This window comes from Bremia lactucae, linkage group LG3 (assembly GCF_004359215.1).
Source record: "Bremia lactucae strain SF5 linkage group LG3, whole genome shotgun sequence".
NCBI lineage: Eukaryota > Oomycota > Peronosporomycetes > Peronosporales > Peronosporaceae > Bremia > Bremia lactucae.
In genome coordinates this window covers 4,195,004-4,208,725 of record NC_090612.1, presented here as the reverse complement: position 1 = coordinate 4,208,725, position 13,722 = coordinate 4,195,004, and the positions used below count along the sequence as shown (strand labels likewise).

The following is a 13,722-nucleotide window of genomic DNA, read 5'->3' as shown; positions in this document are numbered from 1 at the left end:
GCTGTCCGAGCACGAATGCCTCAAACTGCTCCAACTGAGCAACATGTTGCTCAGGAGGACTACCCAGGAGCCTGACCAACCCTGCGTCATAAGCCCTACCACCTCCCGATGATGTTCGAAACGGTGGGTAAAATGAGCCCAATCAACATTGTGGCTCATCCTCACGTACACACGCAGAGATTCGGGTCGTGGGAAGGATTTCAAGTGCTACCAAGTGTAGGCGGGCACGTCATAATGCGGCCACGCTCTACTTAGACACACACCCTATCACAGCGAGGTAGCAGTTTAACCTGCTTCTCTTACGTGCAGTGAGGTAGTCGTGGTGTACGCGTTAGCGACCTCACCCAACGCACTAAGTACTCTGGTTAAGTGTCGTCACGGGAGCGGTAATCCGGCTCCTCGTGCGCACTTACCAAGTAGGAAGTAGTTTTCAGACCGATTTATATCTTCTTTTTATATTTAATAGAATTAAATATGAATACCTATTTTACCGATTAAAATGTCGTCTTCATAGATAACATTTAATATGTAATGCGAGCGTATCTTTCTAGATACCTCGCGTAACGGATGACGCTAGCCGTCATCACGGATGACGATGGGCGTCATCCCTCCTAAGTGAATGCACCCATGTGCATCACATACACAAGGGTTGGTCACAAATGTGCAACACACCCGAGTGCTGGGTCTAATTACTATTATTTAGTAATCAACCATCCCCTAAAGTACACCAAGTGTACTTAACGGGGACTGCGTAACATTAGGGCAATTTTAGCCCGTTACACTTGACGTATCATTTTAGAGGGTTTGGGGAGCTGTCCTGCAGACCTCTTCGCGAGACTAGCAAAAGCGATTTCTCAGGTGGCAAAGAAATGACCATGTCTTTTCCTTTTTCAAATGCTTTAGATGATTTTCGCATGGAGTGAGAAACGGTAAAAATTACTTGCGCTTGTTATCCTTGGTGCCAACTATGAGCAAAGATTTCGTCTACAGACAATTCGGAGCTTGCTTTTAGTTGTGTGAGAATGCCGTTGTGTATTAAGAAATGAGTGGTTCTCCAGCTAACTACTTACATGTCCTTCCTTATAACCACCCGTGCAATTCAGCGCTTCCCATCCTAAGATCCTAAGAGGGTCGGCCGAACCGCGATTTAAACTGCGGTTACACATGTGTAACACCCAATTCCAACACTCCTCCTCGGTCGTTTAAGCCTTTTAATGTCTTGAAAATTTCGGTCTAGTAAGCCTTTTAATGTCTTGAAAATTTCGCGCAGCTCGGCCATCCTGGGCGCCGGCGTTACCTTCGTAAGAAGGTATGCCATCATCAGGCGTGATTCCAGGTACTCGGGCCTAATATGCCCTTTCTCGCAAAATCGCAGATGAGTTTGACACGAATGTCACCATGGTTAGCGCTCACCATGCTATCCTTTGACTCCAGCAGCCTTATGGCAGCTTGGTTTTCCATGAACAATGGCATAGGCTCCGCTACCTCGAATTGCAGCTTTCGCAAAAGCTCGCAGTCCGAGTAGCTCTCGACCGACGTGTGAAGCTGAAGTAAATTCTGTTTCCATTGTAGAAAGCGCGACTCCAGTCTGTCTCTTGCACCTCCACTGGATAATCGCCCCGTCCATCGCGATAACTCCGCCGGTGCCAGACTTCCCTATCTCTTCTGTTTGCCGCGAAGTCCGCATCACTCCAACTTTCAATTCTGGCCTGGCTCTTCTTAGTTTCCTTGATACTTATATCAAGCTTGAGGCCCTTAGTGGCCTTCAAATACCTCGCTATTCGCTTCGCCGATGGCTGATGAGTGTGTCGGGCACCTGGCAGATTAAAGCAAACTCCCCACAAGTGACTGAAAAATTCGTATCGTAGGTTCTCCACGAGTTCCCGTATTTTGCAATAGTTGCGTAATCTGAGGCTCTACTTCGTTGCTATCTTCCCCAATTGAGGTTCTCGCGCCATTAGCACTCTCGGGACCGTACTATTCCAGAAGCTCCTCGATAGCAGCCTGCTGATCTAGCGTGTGTGTCACACGCATTCCCAAGAATTTCCGTACTTTGCCTAGGTCCTTGATGGACAAAACACTCATTTTTTGAAATTGCTTCCATTAAGCCGCCATTAGACGCAGTGACCAAAAGGTCGTCGACATAGACGCCTACAACAGTCATCTCGCCTCCTTGTCGCTTGTAGTATAGACACATATCCGTTACGCAGCGCGTAAAGCCAATTTCAACGAGCTTAGTGTGCAGCAATTGGCTCCATAGCCTGCCCGCTTGCTTTAAGCCATATAGTGATTTTTTTTTCAATCTGAGTGTCAGTTGAGTGCAACTGTCTACGCCAAGTGCAGTCAGCACACCTTTTGGAATTACCATTCCCTTCGGGATCGCCAGTTAAATTTCCAAGTGCTTTTTCCTTCTCTGCCTTCACGTAGGCACTAGGAATATCGCCGTGTCTCGCGGGCATGCGTCATTGCCTCGCGAGTACTAAGACCACCTTTACGGTGCTCAATCCCATCACTGCTGCGAAAGTCAGACTGTAATCTACGCCAAACAACTGCTCGTTACCACAGGCCACGAGCCTGGCCTTGTAACGTTCAATGGCTCCGTCGGCATCCGTTTTAGTCTTGAACACCCACTTTGTATGCAGTACGTGACTCCCAATCGGTGGGGTCACTAATTTCCATATTCCATTCTCTTTTAGTGCCGTCAGCTCGTCGAGCATCGCCACGGTCCACTTATCCTTTAATCCGCTCGTCTGATGTCTTTCTCGCGTCCAGCTGCTCTTCTTTTTGGGTTTCTTCTTTCGAGTCGTCGTTTCACCGCCGGCAGCCGCGCCTTCGGCATCATATTCCGCCTCCTCCGAGTCTTCGAGGTGTACGCGCTTCAACTGCTCATTCTGCACGTTCGTGAGAGTCTCCACGTTCCTGACATGCTGTGTAACGACTATTACTTTTTTTTCGGGATGTATACTCTGTATCCCTTCATCTTGTCGCTCCGACCAATCATTACTGCGGGCTTACCGCGCTCGCCTAAGGACTTGTTTTTTTTTGTGTCTCTGTGCACAGTTCACGGTGATCCAAAGACCAGAATGTCACCCAAATCGGGGTGTTTTTCGTGAGCATATGCAGCCGTTTGTTACCTCCCGGGTTACCTTTACTTGGACTCCTGTTCAGAATATAGGCCGCGTACTCAGCAGCGTCCCCCCAGAAACTCAATGGCAGAACACACGCAAACAGCATGCTGCGTACCATGTTCATTACAGCACGGTGCATTCTCTCAGCCTTACCGTTGCTTACTTGATTTCTCGGTTTAATTATTTACCTTGCGATACCGGTATCCTTACAAAACAAGTCAAGTGTCTGGTATTCCTCTCCGCCGTCCATGCGCAGCACGTGAATACGGACATTAAAACACCTATCAAAGAAAGCCATAAAGTGCTTGAAGTTTTGTGCCGCCGCGTCTTTAGTCTTCGCCAAGAAGACTCTGCAGTAGTTTGTGCAATGATCGATGAAGTTGATCATGTACCGATATCCCAGTCTATCGCGCGGAGTCATGGGACCTTTCAGATCCGAGCAGATTACGCCCACGATGACGTCTATAGGCGAATTTTTGCCACTATCTTTCTGAGCTTGCTTTTTCTTGTCTGCTTGCCCTGAGCACAGGCCAGACAATTAGCACGCTTCTCATCAGTTAGAGAAATCCGAGATGTCGGGTCCTTAGTCATCTTGAGTATGGTGTCGTGGTTCAGTTGCCCTAATCGACGATGAAAGTGCCTGTCTGTACGTCTGATCCGACATCGTCCTGGTCTTCCGCCAGCACCGACATCAGCACGTTCCTCGCGTATCTCGGATTCTTTTGGCCGTCTGCACGAATCATCAGTACATTGTTGTGACTGTCCACCTCAAAAACTGCGGGTCCTCCAGCCATAGGTGCAATTACGCGGTGCAAGCCTATATACTTAATCTTAAACCCCTTTTTTCAAATTGCCATAAGAGATAATGATCCTCTCCAATTTCTCTGCGTACTGCACGTCCAGCAGTCGCCCTTTTTATCCTTTTTCCTAAAACCGTAGTTTCCAGCGGCACGCTGCCACGTTTGGTCACTCGCAGTGCTCCGCCGTCCGCGGCCACGCACTGACTTTCAAAGTCCTCCGGACTTTCCAGCAGCTGCTCATCGTTTACCAGATGACGACTGGACCCCGTATCCAAGATCCACACTCCCTTTTCTGCTGCTTCATCGCCTACAGTGAGTACAACATCCGCATCACCACCCTAGCTCCTTTCTTTTTTCTTTCCCTTGCACGCCGCTTTTAGATGCCCTTGTTGGCCACATCTAAAGCACTTTCGCGTGTCCACCTTTCCTTCGTGAACGTCACGCCCGAGTTGTTTCCCGCAATGCTCGATCTCCGTTGACTAGGCGAAATGCGCCAGTTCTACCGCTTGGCGCAAGTAATCCGTGCGTCTAAAATTAAGCCGCGATAACATCGATACACGCATTGCTGGATCTACGTAGAGTACAATGTTGACGAGCACCAGATTATCCGCGCCACCACACGCTTCGCTGACCGCTACCAAGTATAGGTAGTGCTCCGTCCAACTACGTTTCACGCCCTTCGGGACCGTGAACATCTTCATGCTTTGCGTAGGAGTAAAAAATCTTGGTTGCGAAGGTATGCAGCAAGCACTGCATAGCGTGCTCTAGTGTAGGCTCCTCCAACCATTAGGCCTCAACTTGTTGATTGTAGTATCTCTCCGCCATTCCGGCGAGATGGTGTCCGAGGATATCCACCTTCAGTTCCTCTGTCCATTAAAATCCGCACACACGTTCCGCGAACTGGATTTGCCGTTCAAACTTCTTTACCCACAGTAAAAAACCGCTGCCAAGTCCCTGGTAGAGCTCTTTGCCATCGAAATGGTGTATTTTGAGCTTACGCTGATGCGTATCTGGAACACGTGGAAAGTTGTTTACAGGTGCCTGAGTGCCCTGAAGCATAGTGGGTGCCCTGACAGGCTGTTGATAGACAGGATGTGGCACGTAGTGCTGCGGCAGCTCCGGCTGAGGTGCTTGGGCTATTTCGACATTAATCGCAGCATTTCCGAACCCGTGCTCACGTTGCCTCACGCCGAAATATGAAGCCGGTCAAATTGGCTGCTGTAGCCGTGGTGTAGGCGTCTGGTCCAACGTCATCCGATCCATAGAACTCCCGAGTCCCAAGGCTGACTCAAACACGCTTGATTCACGTCCCGTGAAACGCTCCTTCTCCTCTTGTCGCTGCTGCGACGCCTCCAGGCGCTCCATGCGTTCTTTAGGGCCCGTGAGGAGATCAAGGAGTTTGTCCTGCGTGCCCACCCGCTTAGCCGGCTTCTTGACTTCATCTATACCTCCGTACTGGCCGTCGTCCTGTTCCTGGTCGACCATGGCTTTCGGAGTGTCTGGAGCTTCGCTCCCGGCGACTGTGTGAACTGTTGGGCTGATAATCTTTTAGTTGTGTGAGGATGCCGTTGTAAATTAAGAAGTTACACGCATCCTTCCTTATAACCACCCGTGCAATTCAGTGCTTCCCATCCTAAGATCCTACGAGGGTCGGCCGAACCGCGATTGAAACTGCGTTTGCACTAGTGTAACCTCCGATTCCAACACTTGCCTGTCGTGTTACTTAATAAATATGGATTCTACGAGGCATTGTTGAAGCATATCTGCGATTCAGCAGAGTTTACCGATAAACTTTATTTGCTGGATCGACAAAGCGATTTTTTAGCTAATTCAATTATTGAATTTTGCGATGCTGATGAAATTGGAAAATTTAAAGCCCGAAATATTTTTCGGAAAAGCATAATTTATTTTTAAGCTTTTTCGTCTATCACATTTTTCTAAGAAGTCTTAAAAAGAGCATACTGCTAAAGTTGAATATGCTGATGACGCCTTGAGCAAAAATTCAGCTAGAGTTGGCTAGTATTGATACTTCACAGAGTATTATTGGTATTTTGGTGAACAATTCCAAAGTCAAGTCTAAACTGGCTATGGGTATTTAGAATGAACGACACGAGCAGGCCAAGTTGTCTTTTACAAGGCTAAGAGCCGAAACTTCAAATTTTAATAAATTAAGGTTCCTTTGCGAAGCTCAGCAATCAAGATCATTTTAATGAATTCGATTGGCTGAAATTTAGTGTGCAAAAGAATCGGCTTTATTAAAAAACGACGAACGTGACTCTATGTACTTAACGGCAAGCACCTCTTGCTCTTTATGTGAAGCTATGTAAAGTGCAGTAGTCTACACCGTGCATGCAAAGTTGTATCGTCTTGCTGGATAGCTGAGATCGCTAAGCATCTTCCTTTGAGCATTGCATTCGCCAATTGCCGGCTGACAGCACAATAAATCATAGCTAAAAGAGAAAAATGTCCTCTTTCGGTTGCTTGTAAATGGTTGTTCGCTTGCCTGGTACGTCCAGCACCTCATTGACTTGGTCTGTGCAAAGCTTGTACGCTTCACTCGAAGTCCACGCCTGGTAGTCCTTGAGCGACCGCCACTGCAGCAAACGTCCCGAAACCGCATCAGCAATAAGCACACACACTACGCTTTACGTAACTCTTACCTCCGAAAGCACTACATATTTGTGATGATCGTTCATGTCGCTCAATGTCTCGAGCGACATCAGGCCGGGCTGCGCGCGCACCACCTTTTGCACCTATAGTACAGCAACGCATGATTGCAAAATTAGTGCCCTCGCTCATGATATAGTGACGCTTGGTCGTTTACATACGTTCTCCATGAGACGGGTGACAGTTGGCTCAAAGCCGCGGCTCATGATGCGCTCGCTGAGCACTCGCACGGGTTTAATCATCACGATTGCTTCTGTTGTGGCAGCTCACATGCGTTTGTCACATATCGCTTTCGAACATAGCTGCTTAATAATGTTATGATGCGAATTTGTTTTCGAAAATTTATACACAAATTTCGGCCGTATGTACACAAATTTCGGCCGTAACGATTATCGGGTAAGTTGCATTTTATAAAGACTTGGTGCAGAATTTAAATTTAAGATTGACTGTAGACAGCTGAAACGTCGCCAACTACATATTCACCTAAGTCTCCACTACGTTTTGCCTCAAAGTCTCAAAGTTGCTGAAAATGACTTTGTAAGAACATTCACCAAATTTCCTCATTAGCGGCATCAATGATAGCACCACTATGCACTGTCTGCGTTGACTTAACTTCCCCTCCACTTAATTAATTTCGCCAAGTCTACGAACCATTATAGTGAAGATCGAGCAATAAAATGGCAAATTTGTCAACAAATGATCGATGGGCATTTAATAAATTTTGGCGCTCATTGAGAAACTCATCTAACGCCCAGGAAAACGCATCCGTAGATTCTGCATCATAGCAAGTACACAAATGATGAGGAAGTAAAAGGTGTTGAGAACGAATATTTGAACTATATTTAAAAATGGTTTCTACCTCGTACAGCACTTAATTTCTCACAATATGTCTGGTAAAAAGTCCTGGTTGACTGCTTGAGTGTGGAATTCTGAAAACTTCTTTCGAAGATTAGTCATTTTACAATTTCAAATTAATAACCTTAAGAATTATAAGAATAAACTGCGAGGAGTGGACCTCACAACAACTAGAACAGGTGCACAAGAAATTCTTAATACTTAGTGGATTTTGTGTGTTTAAAAATAGGTATGAAGATGGGTTTATTCATTTCGCTGAGCAAGTTGCGACAAGCACAATAGAATATCAGTTGCCAAGTCTACGAATTGTAATGTCGCGTTTTCTTGGTTAAGAAGTTTGGCAGCACTTGAAGTGTGGCAAACTTGATTAGGACCCTGAATGCCTTTTAACGAAGCAAATTGAAGTACTAAATTACGTCTGATACGTGATATTTGCCAACAAATGCTTAATTAAAACCAAAAAAGATAAGTGACCAGAGGAATATTCTGCAAATACATTCTGAGCGGTTTTTAGATTTATTCAACGAAATTGTGCCTTCCTCTGTCGTTACGTACGCTCGCAGGTAACGATTGGCATGGACGCATATTGACTTGATGTGAATATCGTGATGCTGAAGGGTCTAGCGAGTCCATTTTTGCTTTGCCACTATCCATGGGCAAGCAACACCTTACGAAGGGCATTGGCCGCATGTCTGACATGATCATGTCCCAAGGCAAAGGCTCTTGGATCTGGACGTCTGACAATCGCAAACTACTGGACTTTACGAGCGGTATTGGCGTGACTAGCGTCGGTCACTCGCACCCCAAAGTCGTGGCGGCTGTACAGAAGCAAGCTGCATTGCTTGTGCATGCGCAGATGAATATCGGGTACCACCAGCCTTTGTTGGATCTAACGGACAAGCTACTGCCTGTGCTGCCAACGAGTTTAGACTCCCTTTTTTTTGCGTGCAGCGGTGCGGAAGCTGTCGAGAATGCTGTGAAGCTCGCACGCCAGGCGACAGGGAAGCAACGCATTATTGTGTTTCAAGGTGGGTACCACGGCCGTACAATGGGCACCATGAGCCTTACAACGAGCAAGACGGTCTATAGCGCTGGCTTTGGCCCATTCATGCCCGGTGTAACCGTCGTACCCTACCCGTACGCGCTTCACGGACCCATTTATGACGAGGAGAAGCACGCAGAGTGGTGTCTGGAACAGCTACAGGTCGCACTGCTGCAGCAGTCGGCCCCACGCGACACGGCCGCGATTATTATTGAGTCAGTATTAGGCGAGGGCGGTTACGTTGTACCCCCGAAAACATTTATGAAAGGGTTACGCCAAATTGCATCCGACAATAATATTTTATTGATCGCAGATGAAGTGCAATCTGGCGTTGGGCGCACTGGCGAGTACTTTGCGATTGATAGCCACTTTGATACGCAGCCGGATATAATGACGTTTGCCAAAGGAATTGCGGATGGCTACCCGATTAGTGGGATTGCCAGCCGCAAAGAATTGACGGACACACAGCCTCCTGGTTCAATGGGTGGAACTTATGCTGGTAATACCGTCTCGTGTGCTGCTGCGATTGCCACACTAGAAGTCATTGCTGAAGAAAATTTATTGGAGAACACGCGTGCTCGGGGTAAGCAGTTGCAGGCGGGTCTTCATAAACTGAAGGCGTCGGGGAAGTATCCAATCTTGGACGTGCGTGGTCTAGGATTGATGATTGGGCTCGAGTTTGATCCGGCCAAGGCTTCAAAGGGGACAGCTACTAAAATTTCGGCAGCTTGCCTGAACCACGGGATGATGCTTTTGACGACGAGCATTTACGAGACGCTACGTTTTATACCTCCTCTTACAGTCTCGGAAGACGAGTGCTCGCTTGCATTGGCGACATTTGAGAAGGCCTTGAATGATGTCTTTTAGCAATATTTCTTTATGGAAGAGACAATTTATTACTGCATTGTATTGCTTGTATTGTTATTTATTGTTTGTCCTTCGTATGATGTTGCCGATTCCTTCATCAGGTCTGGCTTAGCACTCAATTGCTCATATAAGTCGGCGATCTACACAAGAGCAATCGAACAAGAGTGTAAGACGTCATGGTCCTTGGTAATAAGTAGCAACCAGTTCTATGGCTATGATTTGCATTGGAGATCGACGCCGTTTAAATATGCACCTTAGCGATATATATCTTTTGCTCCTTCAACAGCTGCGCCGTCGTGTCAGCGCCAGTGACACTTGCACCTCGTCGACGATTCGTCACGAGGGCAGCCGCAATCTTTTGTGCATTATTATCGAGGCACTCTACTAATTCTTGCACGCGTACAATTTCGTCCGGCACATCGGCATCCTGAAGCTTAAGCTGCGTCAGCAAAGCTTGGGCGCCAGAAATGTACTTGGCAGCGTCTGCGTAAGCCATGTTTTCCAAATCGTAAAAGCGTACCCTGTCAGTAAAGTGAAACCTCAAAGGGTTCCGTTGAGGAAGAAATTCCGCATTCCGCATTCCGGACTGGAATTGAAACATGTCGGCGGATCTTTTTGCCGATTGGAAGAAGGAGGAGGAGACAATAGGCGAACCCCGGGGACATGGAGGTGGAGGCATGTACGATTCTCCGTATGGTGCCGCGGCTGACACGCATGGTGGCGACCGCAGCAGCAATGACGACTTTGACTTTGAGACCGTCGGGGACGAAGCAAAAGCAAAGCACAAGGAGGAAGAAAAGCCCATGTTTGAGCTACGGGAGCATGGATTGAAAGTATCGCGTCGTAAAGGCTTTACACTTTGCTGCATGGGCGTGGGCAATGGGATCTTTGCGATGGGATCCCAGGAGGGAATGCTTTTACGCTGCACGACTGAAGCCACTGACAGCTCTGGAACGATCGAGGAGATTATGATTGAGCCTCGCGTTGCGATGTCGAATGTATTCATTGACCCGACGGGTGCCCACGTGCTTGTGTCAATGGAAAATGGCTCGAATTTCTACCTCCCGACATCGTCCACACGTCCGAAGAAAATTATTAAAGCACAGGCAATGCAATTCACCAGTGTCGCCTGGGACCGTCAATCTGGATCACCTGAAGCGTCTGAGGCAATTCTCATTGGCACGGACTCGGGTGCGGTCTATGAAGCCGAATTTGACGGTGGCAAGGAGAAATCGTTTACGAAAGTGTATCAGATTTCGAACCAAGGACCGATTGCTGGTATTGGCTTTGAGCACTGGACGCTACCATCGGGTGACTTGCGGTATTATGTCATGCTCACCACATCGGCGTCCGGGAAAAGACCAACACGTATGTTTCAATTCATTGGTGGGGGTCCAGGGGGATTGAAAACCATGTTTAAGGAGTACACGAGTCCAGAAAAGCTACGATTCCAAGAGCTTCCAGGCGATATTCCATTGGCAGAGTTGTGGTTCTTCTCCAAGCAAGAGCGTGAACGAGCAAAAGGCTTTGGGATCCTTACAGGAGAAGGCGTTTATCATGGGGATTTTGTATTTGGTCTATCGAGTACGATGGAGAATGTGACGTCTAGTACTGGATTACTGATGTACCCAGGAAAGCCGGAAAAGGCGACAAGCAGTAAAAAAGCATGGACCCCTCCGATATCTATGGCTGTCACGCCATATCACGTGGTTCTATTGTATCCTCGTCAAATGCAAGTCGTTTCCAAGCTAAGCAGTGTGGTTGTGATGGAAGAAGCGTTTGACTCGCGCGTTGGTACAGTGCGCCGTGTTGTAGTGGATGAGACGTTTCATACTGTGTGGATTTACTCTGATCGTCGAATTTTGGAAGTTGTGGTGACTGAGGAAGACCGTAATGTGTGGAAATTATTGCTGAGCAAGGCCGTGATGGGAAATGGAGACGATCGGGACTTTGAACAAGCCTTAGGCGTCTGTCGCAATGGATGGGAGCGTCAGCGTGTCTTGACGGCGCAAGCAGACAAACTATTTGAGAAAGGAGCGTATGACCGTGCTGCGGTTCTTTATGCGAAAACGACCCGTTCATTTGAAGAAGTGGCGCTGAAGTTTCTTGAAAAAGAAACACGGGATTCCTTGCTGCTCTTTTTACTTCAGAAACTCAAAAGTTTGGGACTTGACGAGAAAACACAAAAGACTGTCTTGTGTTCCTGGATTGTCGAACTTTTCTTGGACAAGTTTAATGTGTTAAAAGGAAGTGCGCAGGATGTAGACGCTCATGCAAATTTGCTGTTTGAATTCAAGCAGTTTTTACAGGATCAAAAGAGTCATCTCGACCCAGCAACGACGTTTAATTTGATTTCTAGTCATGGTCGACCTGATGAACTTGTGTTTTATGCGACTTTGATTGAAGATTATGAAAAGGTGATCACTTACCATGTCGACCGCGGCGAGTATGGAGCGGCAATTGAATTGCTACGCAGCGTTGAGACGTCTAAAGTGGAAGAGCTCTGGTACAAGTATTCTCCTGAACTGATCATTCACAAGCCAAAGGAAGTCTACGAGGCTTGGCTAGAAGCTGCTTCTTTAAATCCCACCCGTCTCATCCCGTCCATTGTACGTCATGTGCATCAGAAGAGTAGCACGGGGGGTGACCAGACGACCAACTCCTCTAAAACTCGTTCGGTGTTGGACATGGCCATTCGCTTTCTCAAGTTTGCCATCAAACAAGGCAATCGCGACCCCACTATCCACAATTATTTGCTATTCTTATTGGCAAAGCACCCTGACGAGCGTCTGCTCATTAGCTTCTTGCGTAAGACACACAATGGCAAGCACCTCTTTGACATTGCCTTTGCTCTGCGTCTCTGTACGCAGAACGAAAAGAATCGCGCTTGTATCTACATTTACTCCGCCATGGGGCTTTTCCAGGATGCTGTTGAAAAGGCTTTGCAAGTTGATGTGAAAATTGCCAAAGAAATGGCTAGTATGCCCGAAGATGATGAAACGCGCAAGAAATTGTGGACGTTGATTGCCAAGCACACGATTGATGCCGGTGGAGAGATCAAAGATGCCATGAACATCTTGAAAGAAAGCGATTTATTAAAGATCGAGGATATTTTGCCATTTTTCCCGGATTTTGTACTCATTAATGAATTTAAAAAAGAAATCTGCGAGTCCTTGGAGATCTACAATGACCGTATAGAGCAACTGAAAGAAGAGATGCAAGATTACACACAGTCGGCCGAACTTATTCGAACGGACATGCAAAAACTGCGAAAACGTTGCGCTGTTGTGTCCGGTAACCAGCGCTGCGAGCTCACGGGTCAAAATATCTTGGGCAAAGAGTTTTACGTCTTTCCGTGCTCGCATGCCTTCCACGCGGGAGCATTGCGTCAGGAAATGCAAAAACATTTGAACAGTTTTCAGCGCCAGACCGTGAAGCAGCTAATTCAGAAGCTCACTGAGCTATCCACAGAGATGCCTACACGCACAAACTTTTTTCACCGCCCGTTGTCAACCTTTCCGTTTCTAAACTTGTCATCAAGTGAAAAGGAAGTAATGACTCCCGGTATTGACGGAGCTAGTGTGGCAGCCACGGCAAAAGCCAAAAATGCTGCGAAGGAGCAGTCCATTGCCCAGGAGCGTGAGATGGTGCAACAGAAGCTAGATGAGATCATTGCATCCGAATGCATTTTTTGTGGAGAAGTCATGATTAAGTCGATCCATTCGCCTTTTATCACACCCGAAGACGAAGCTAATGAAGGAAGTGAATGGACCATTTAAACGCGGTATCAAGTAGACCTTTGTAAGTATGTCATTTTGTAATTGCAAACATCATCACAATTACGACGGGAACTGTGAATCTATTCTATTGGGCTTGGACTTTAATGACCCTCGTCTTCTATTATATTTGTACTGAAGGGGATGGTCCCGTCAAGCTTAATATTGTAATGAATTAATTGCAGCAAATAGAAGAAGCACACTTAAGGATTATACGGAGCGCACGCGAAAATTAGGAACCAAAAATAACTAAGTTTTCAAGAGATCCAGGATTCAATGTCGAATCTGTGAAGACTGAGGGTAAATTAGGACGGAATTATAAAAAATCCAACTAATACTTTAGTTGGTGTAAAGTACTAGTAACTATCCATATTAAAAAAATGAATGGTGTAAAAGCATTAACCAACGTAATTGATTAAAATGTTCAAACGAAATGATTGGGCAAAGGTTCAGCTAAATTAATGGTCCTGACATCCTCTTCGATTTTATCTCTTTTGACGCTGATTGAAGTTGGCGACGAGATCCTTTCAGTGGGAGTCATGGCGAATGCTGTTCTCTTTTCTTTAACTTGCTTCTTCAATAGTTTC

At 46.7% G+C, this 13,722-nt stretch overlaps 4 protein-coding genes across 4 annotated transcripts; 2 read left to right on the top strand and 2 right to left on the bottom strand.

The window, feature by feature from the left end:
- Positions 1–6,157: 6,157 nt before the first annotated feature.
- Positions 6,158–6,883, bottom strand: CCR75_004275 (uncharacterized protein). Its single transcript, XM_067962361.1, has 3 exons — positions 6,757–6,883; positions 6,589–6,681; positions 6,158–6,522 (listed from the first exon to the last, which is right to left on the bottom strand). Exons 1-3 carry the CDS (start codon positions 6,835–6,837, stop codon positions 6,379–6,381), a joined length of 318 nt encoding a protein of 105 aa, XP_067817564.1. The 5' UTR covers positions 6,838–6,883; the 3' UTR covers positions 6,158–6,378.
- A 985-nt stretch (positions 6,884–7,868) lies between these two features.
- CCR75_004273 (uncharacterized protein) lies at positions 7,869–10,365 on the bottom strand (the record flags this gene model as incomplete). Its single annotated transcript, XM_067962359.1, has 2 exons — positions 7,869–9,499; positions 9,613–10,365. 2 exons carry the CDS (start codon positions 10,363–10,365, stop codon positions 9,389–9,391), a joined length of 864 nt encoding a protein of 287 aa, XP_067817568.1. The 3' UTR covers positions 7,869–9,388.
- Positions 8,103–9,359, top strand: CCR75_004274 (uncharacterized protein; the record flags this gene model as incomplete). The annotated part of the gene is made up of 1 exon (XM_067962360.1): positions 8,103–9,359. One exon carries the CDS (start codon positions 8,103–8,105, stop codon positions 9,357–9,359), a length of 1,257 nt encoding a protein of 418 aa, XP_067817563.1.
- On the top strand, positions 9,959–13,138 carry CCR75_004272 (uncharacterized protein; the record flags this gene model as incomplete). Its single annotated transcript, XM_067962358.1, has 1 exon — positions 9,959–13,138. The coding sequence occupies one exon, from the start codon at positions 9,959–9,961 to the stop codon at positions 13,136–13,138; it is 3,180 nt and encodes a 1,059-aa protein (XP_067817567.1).
- Between the last annotated feature and the right edge of the window lie 584 nt (positions 13,139–13,722).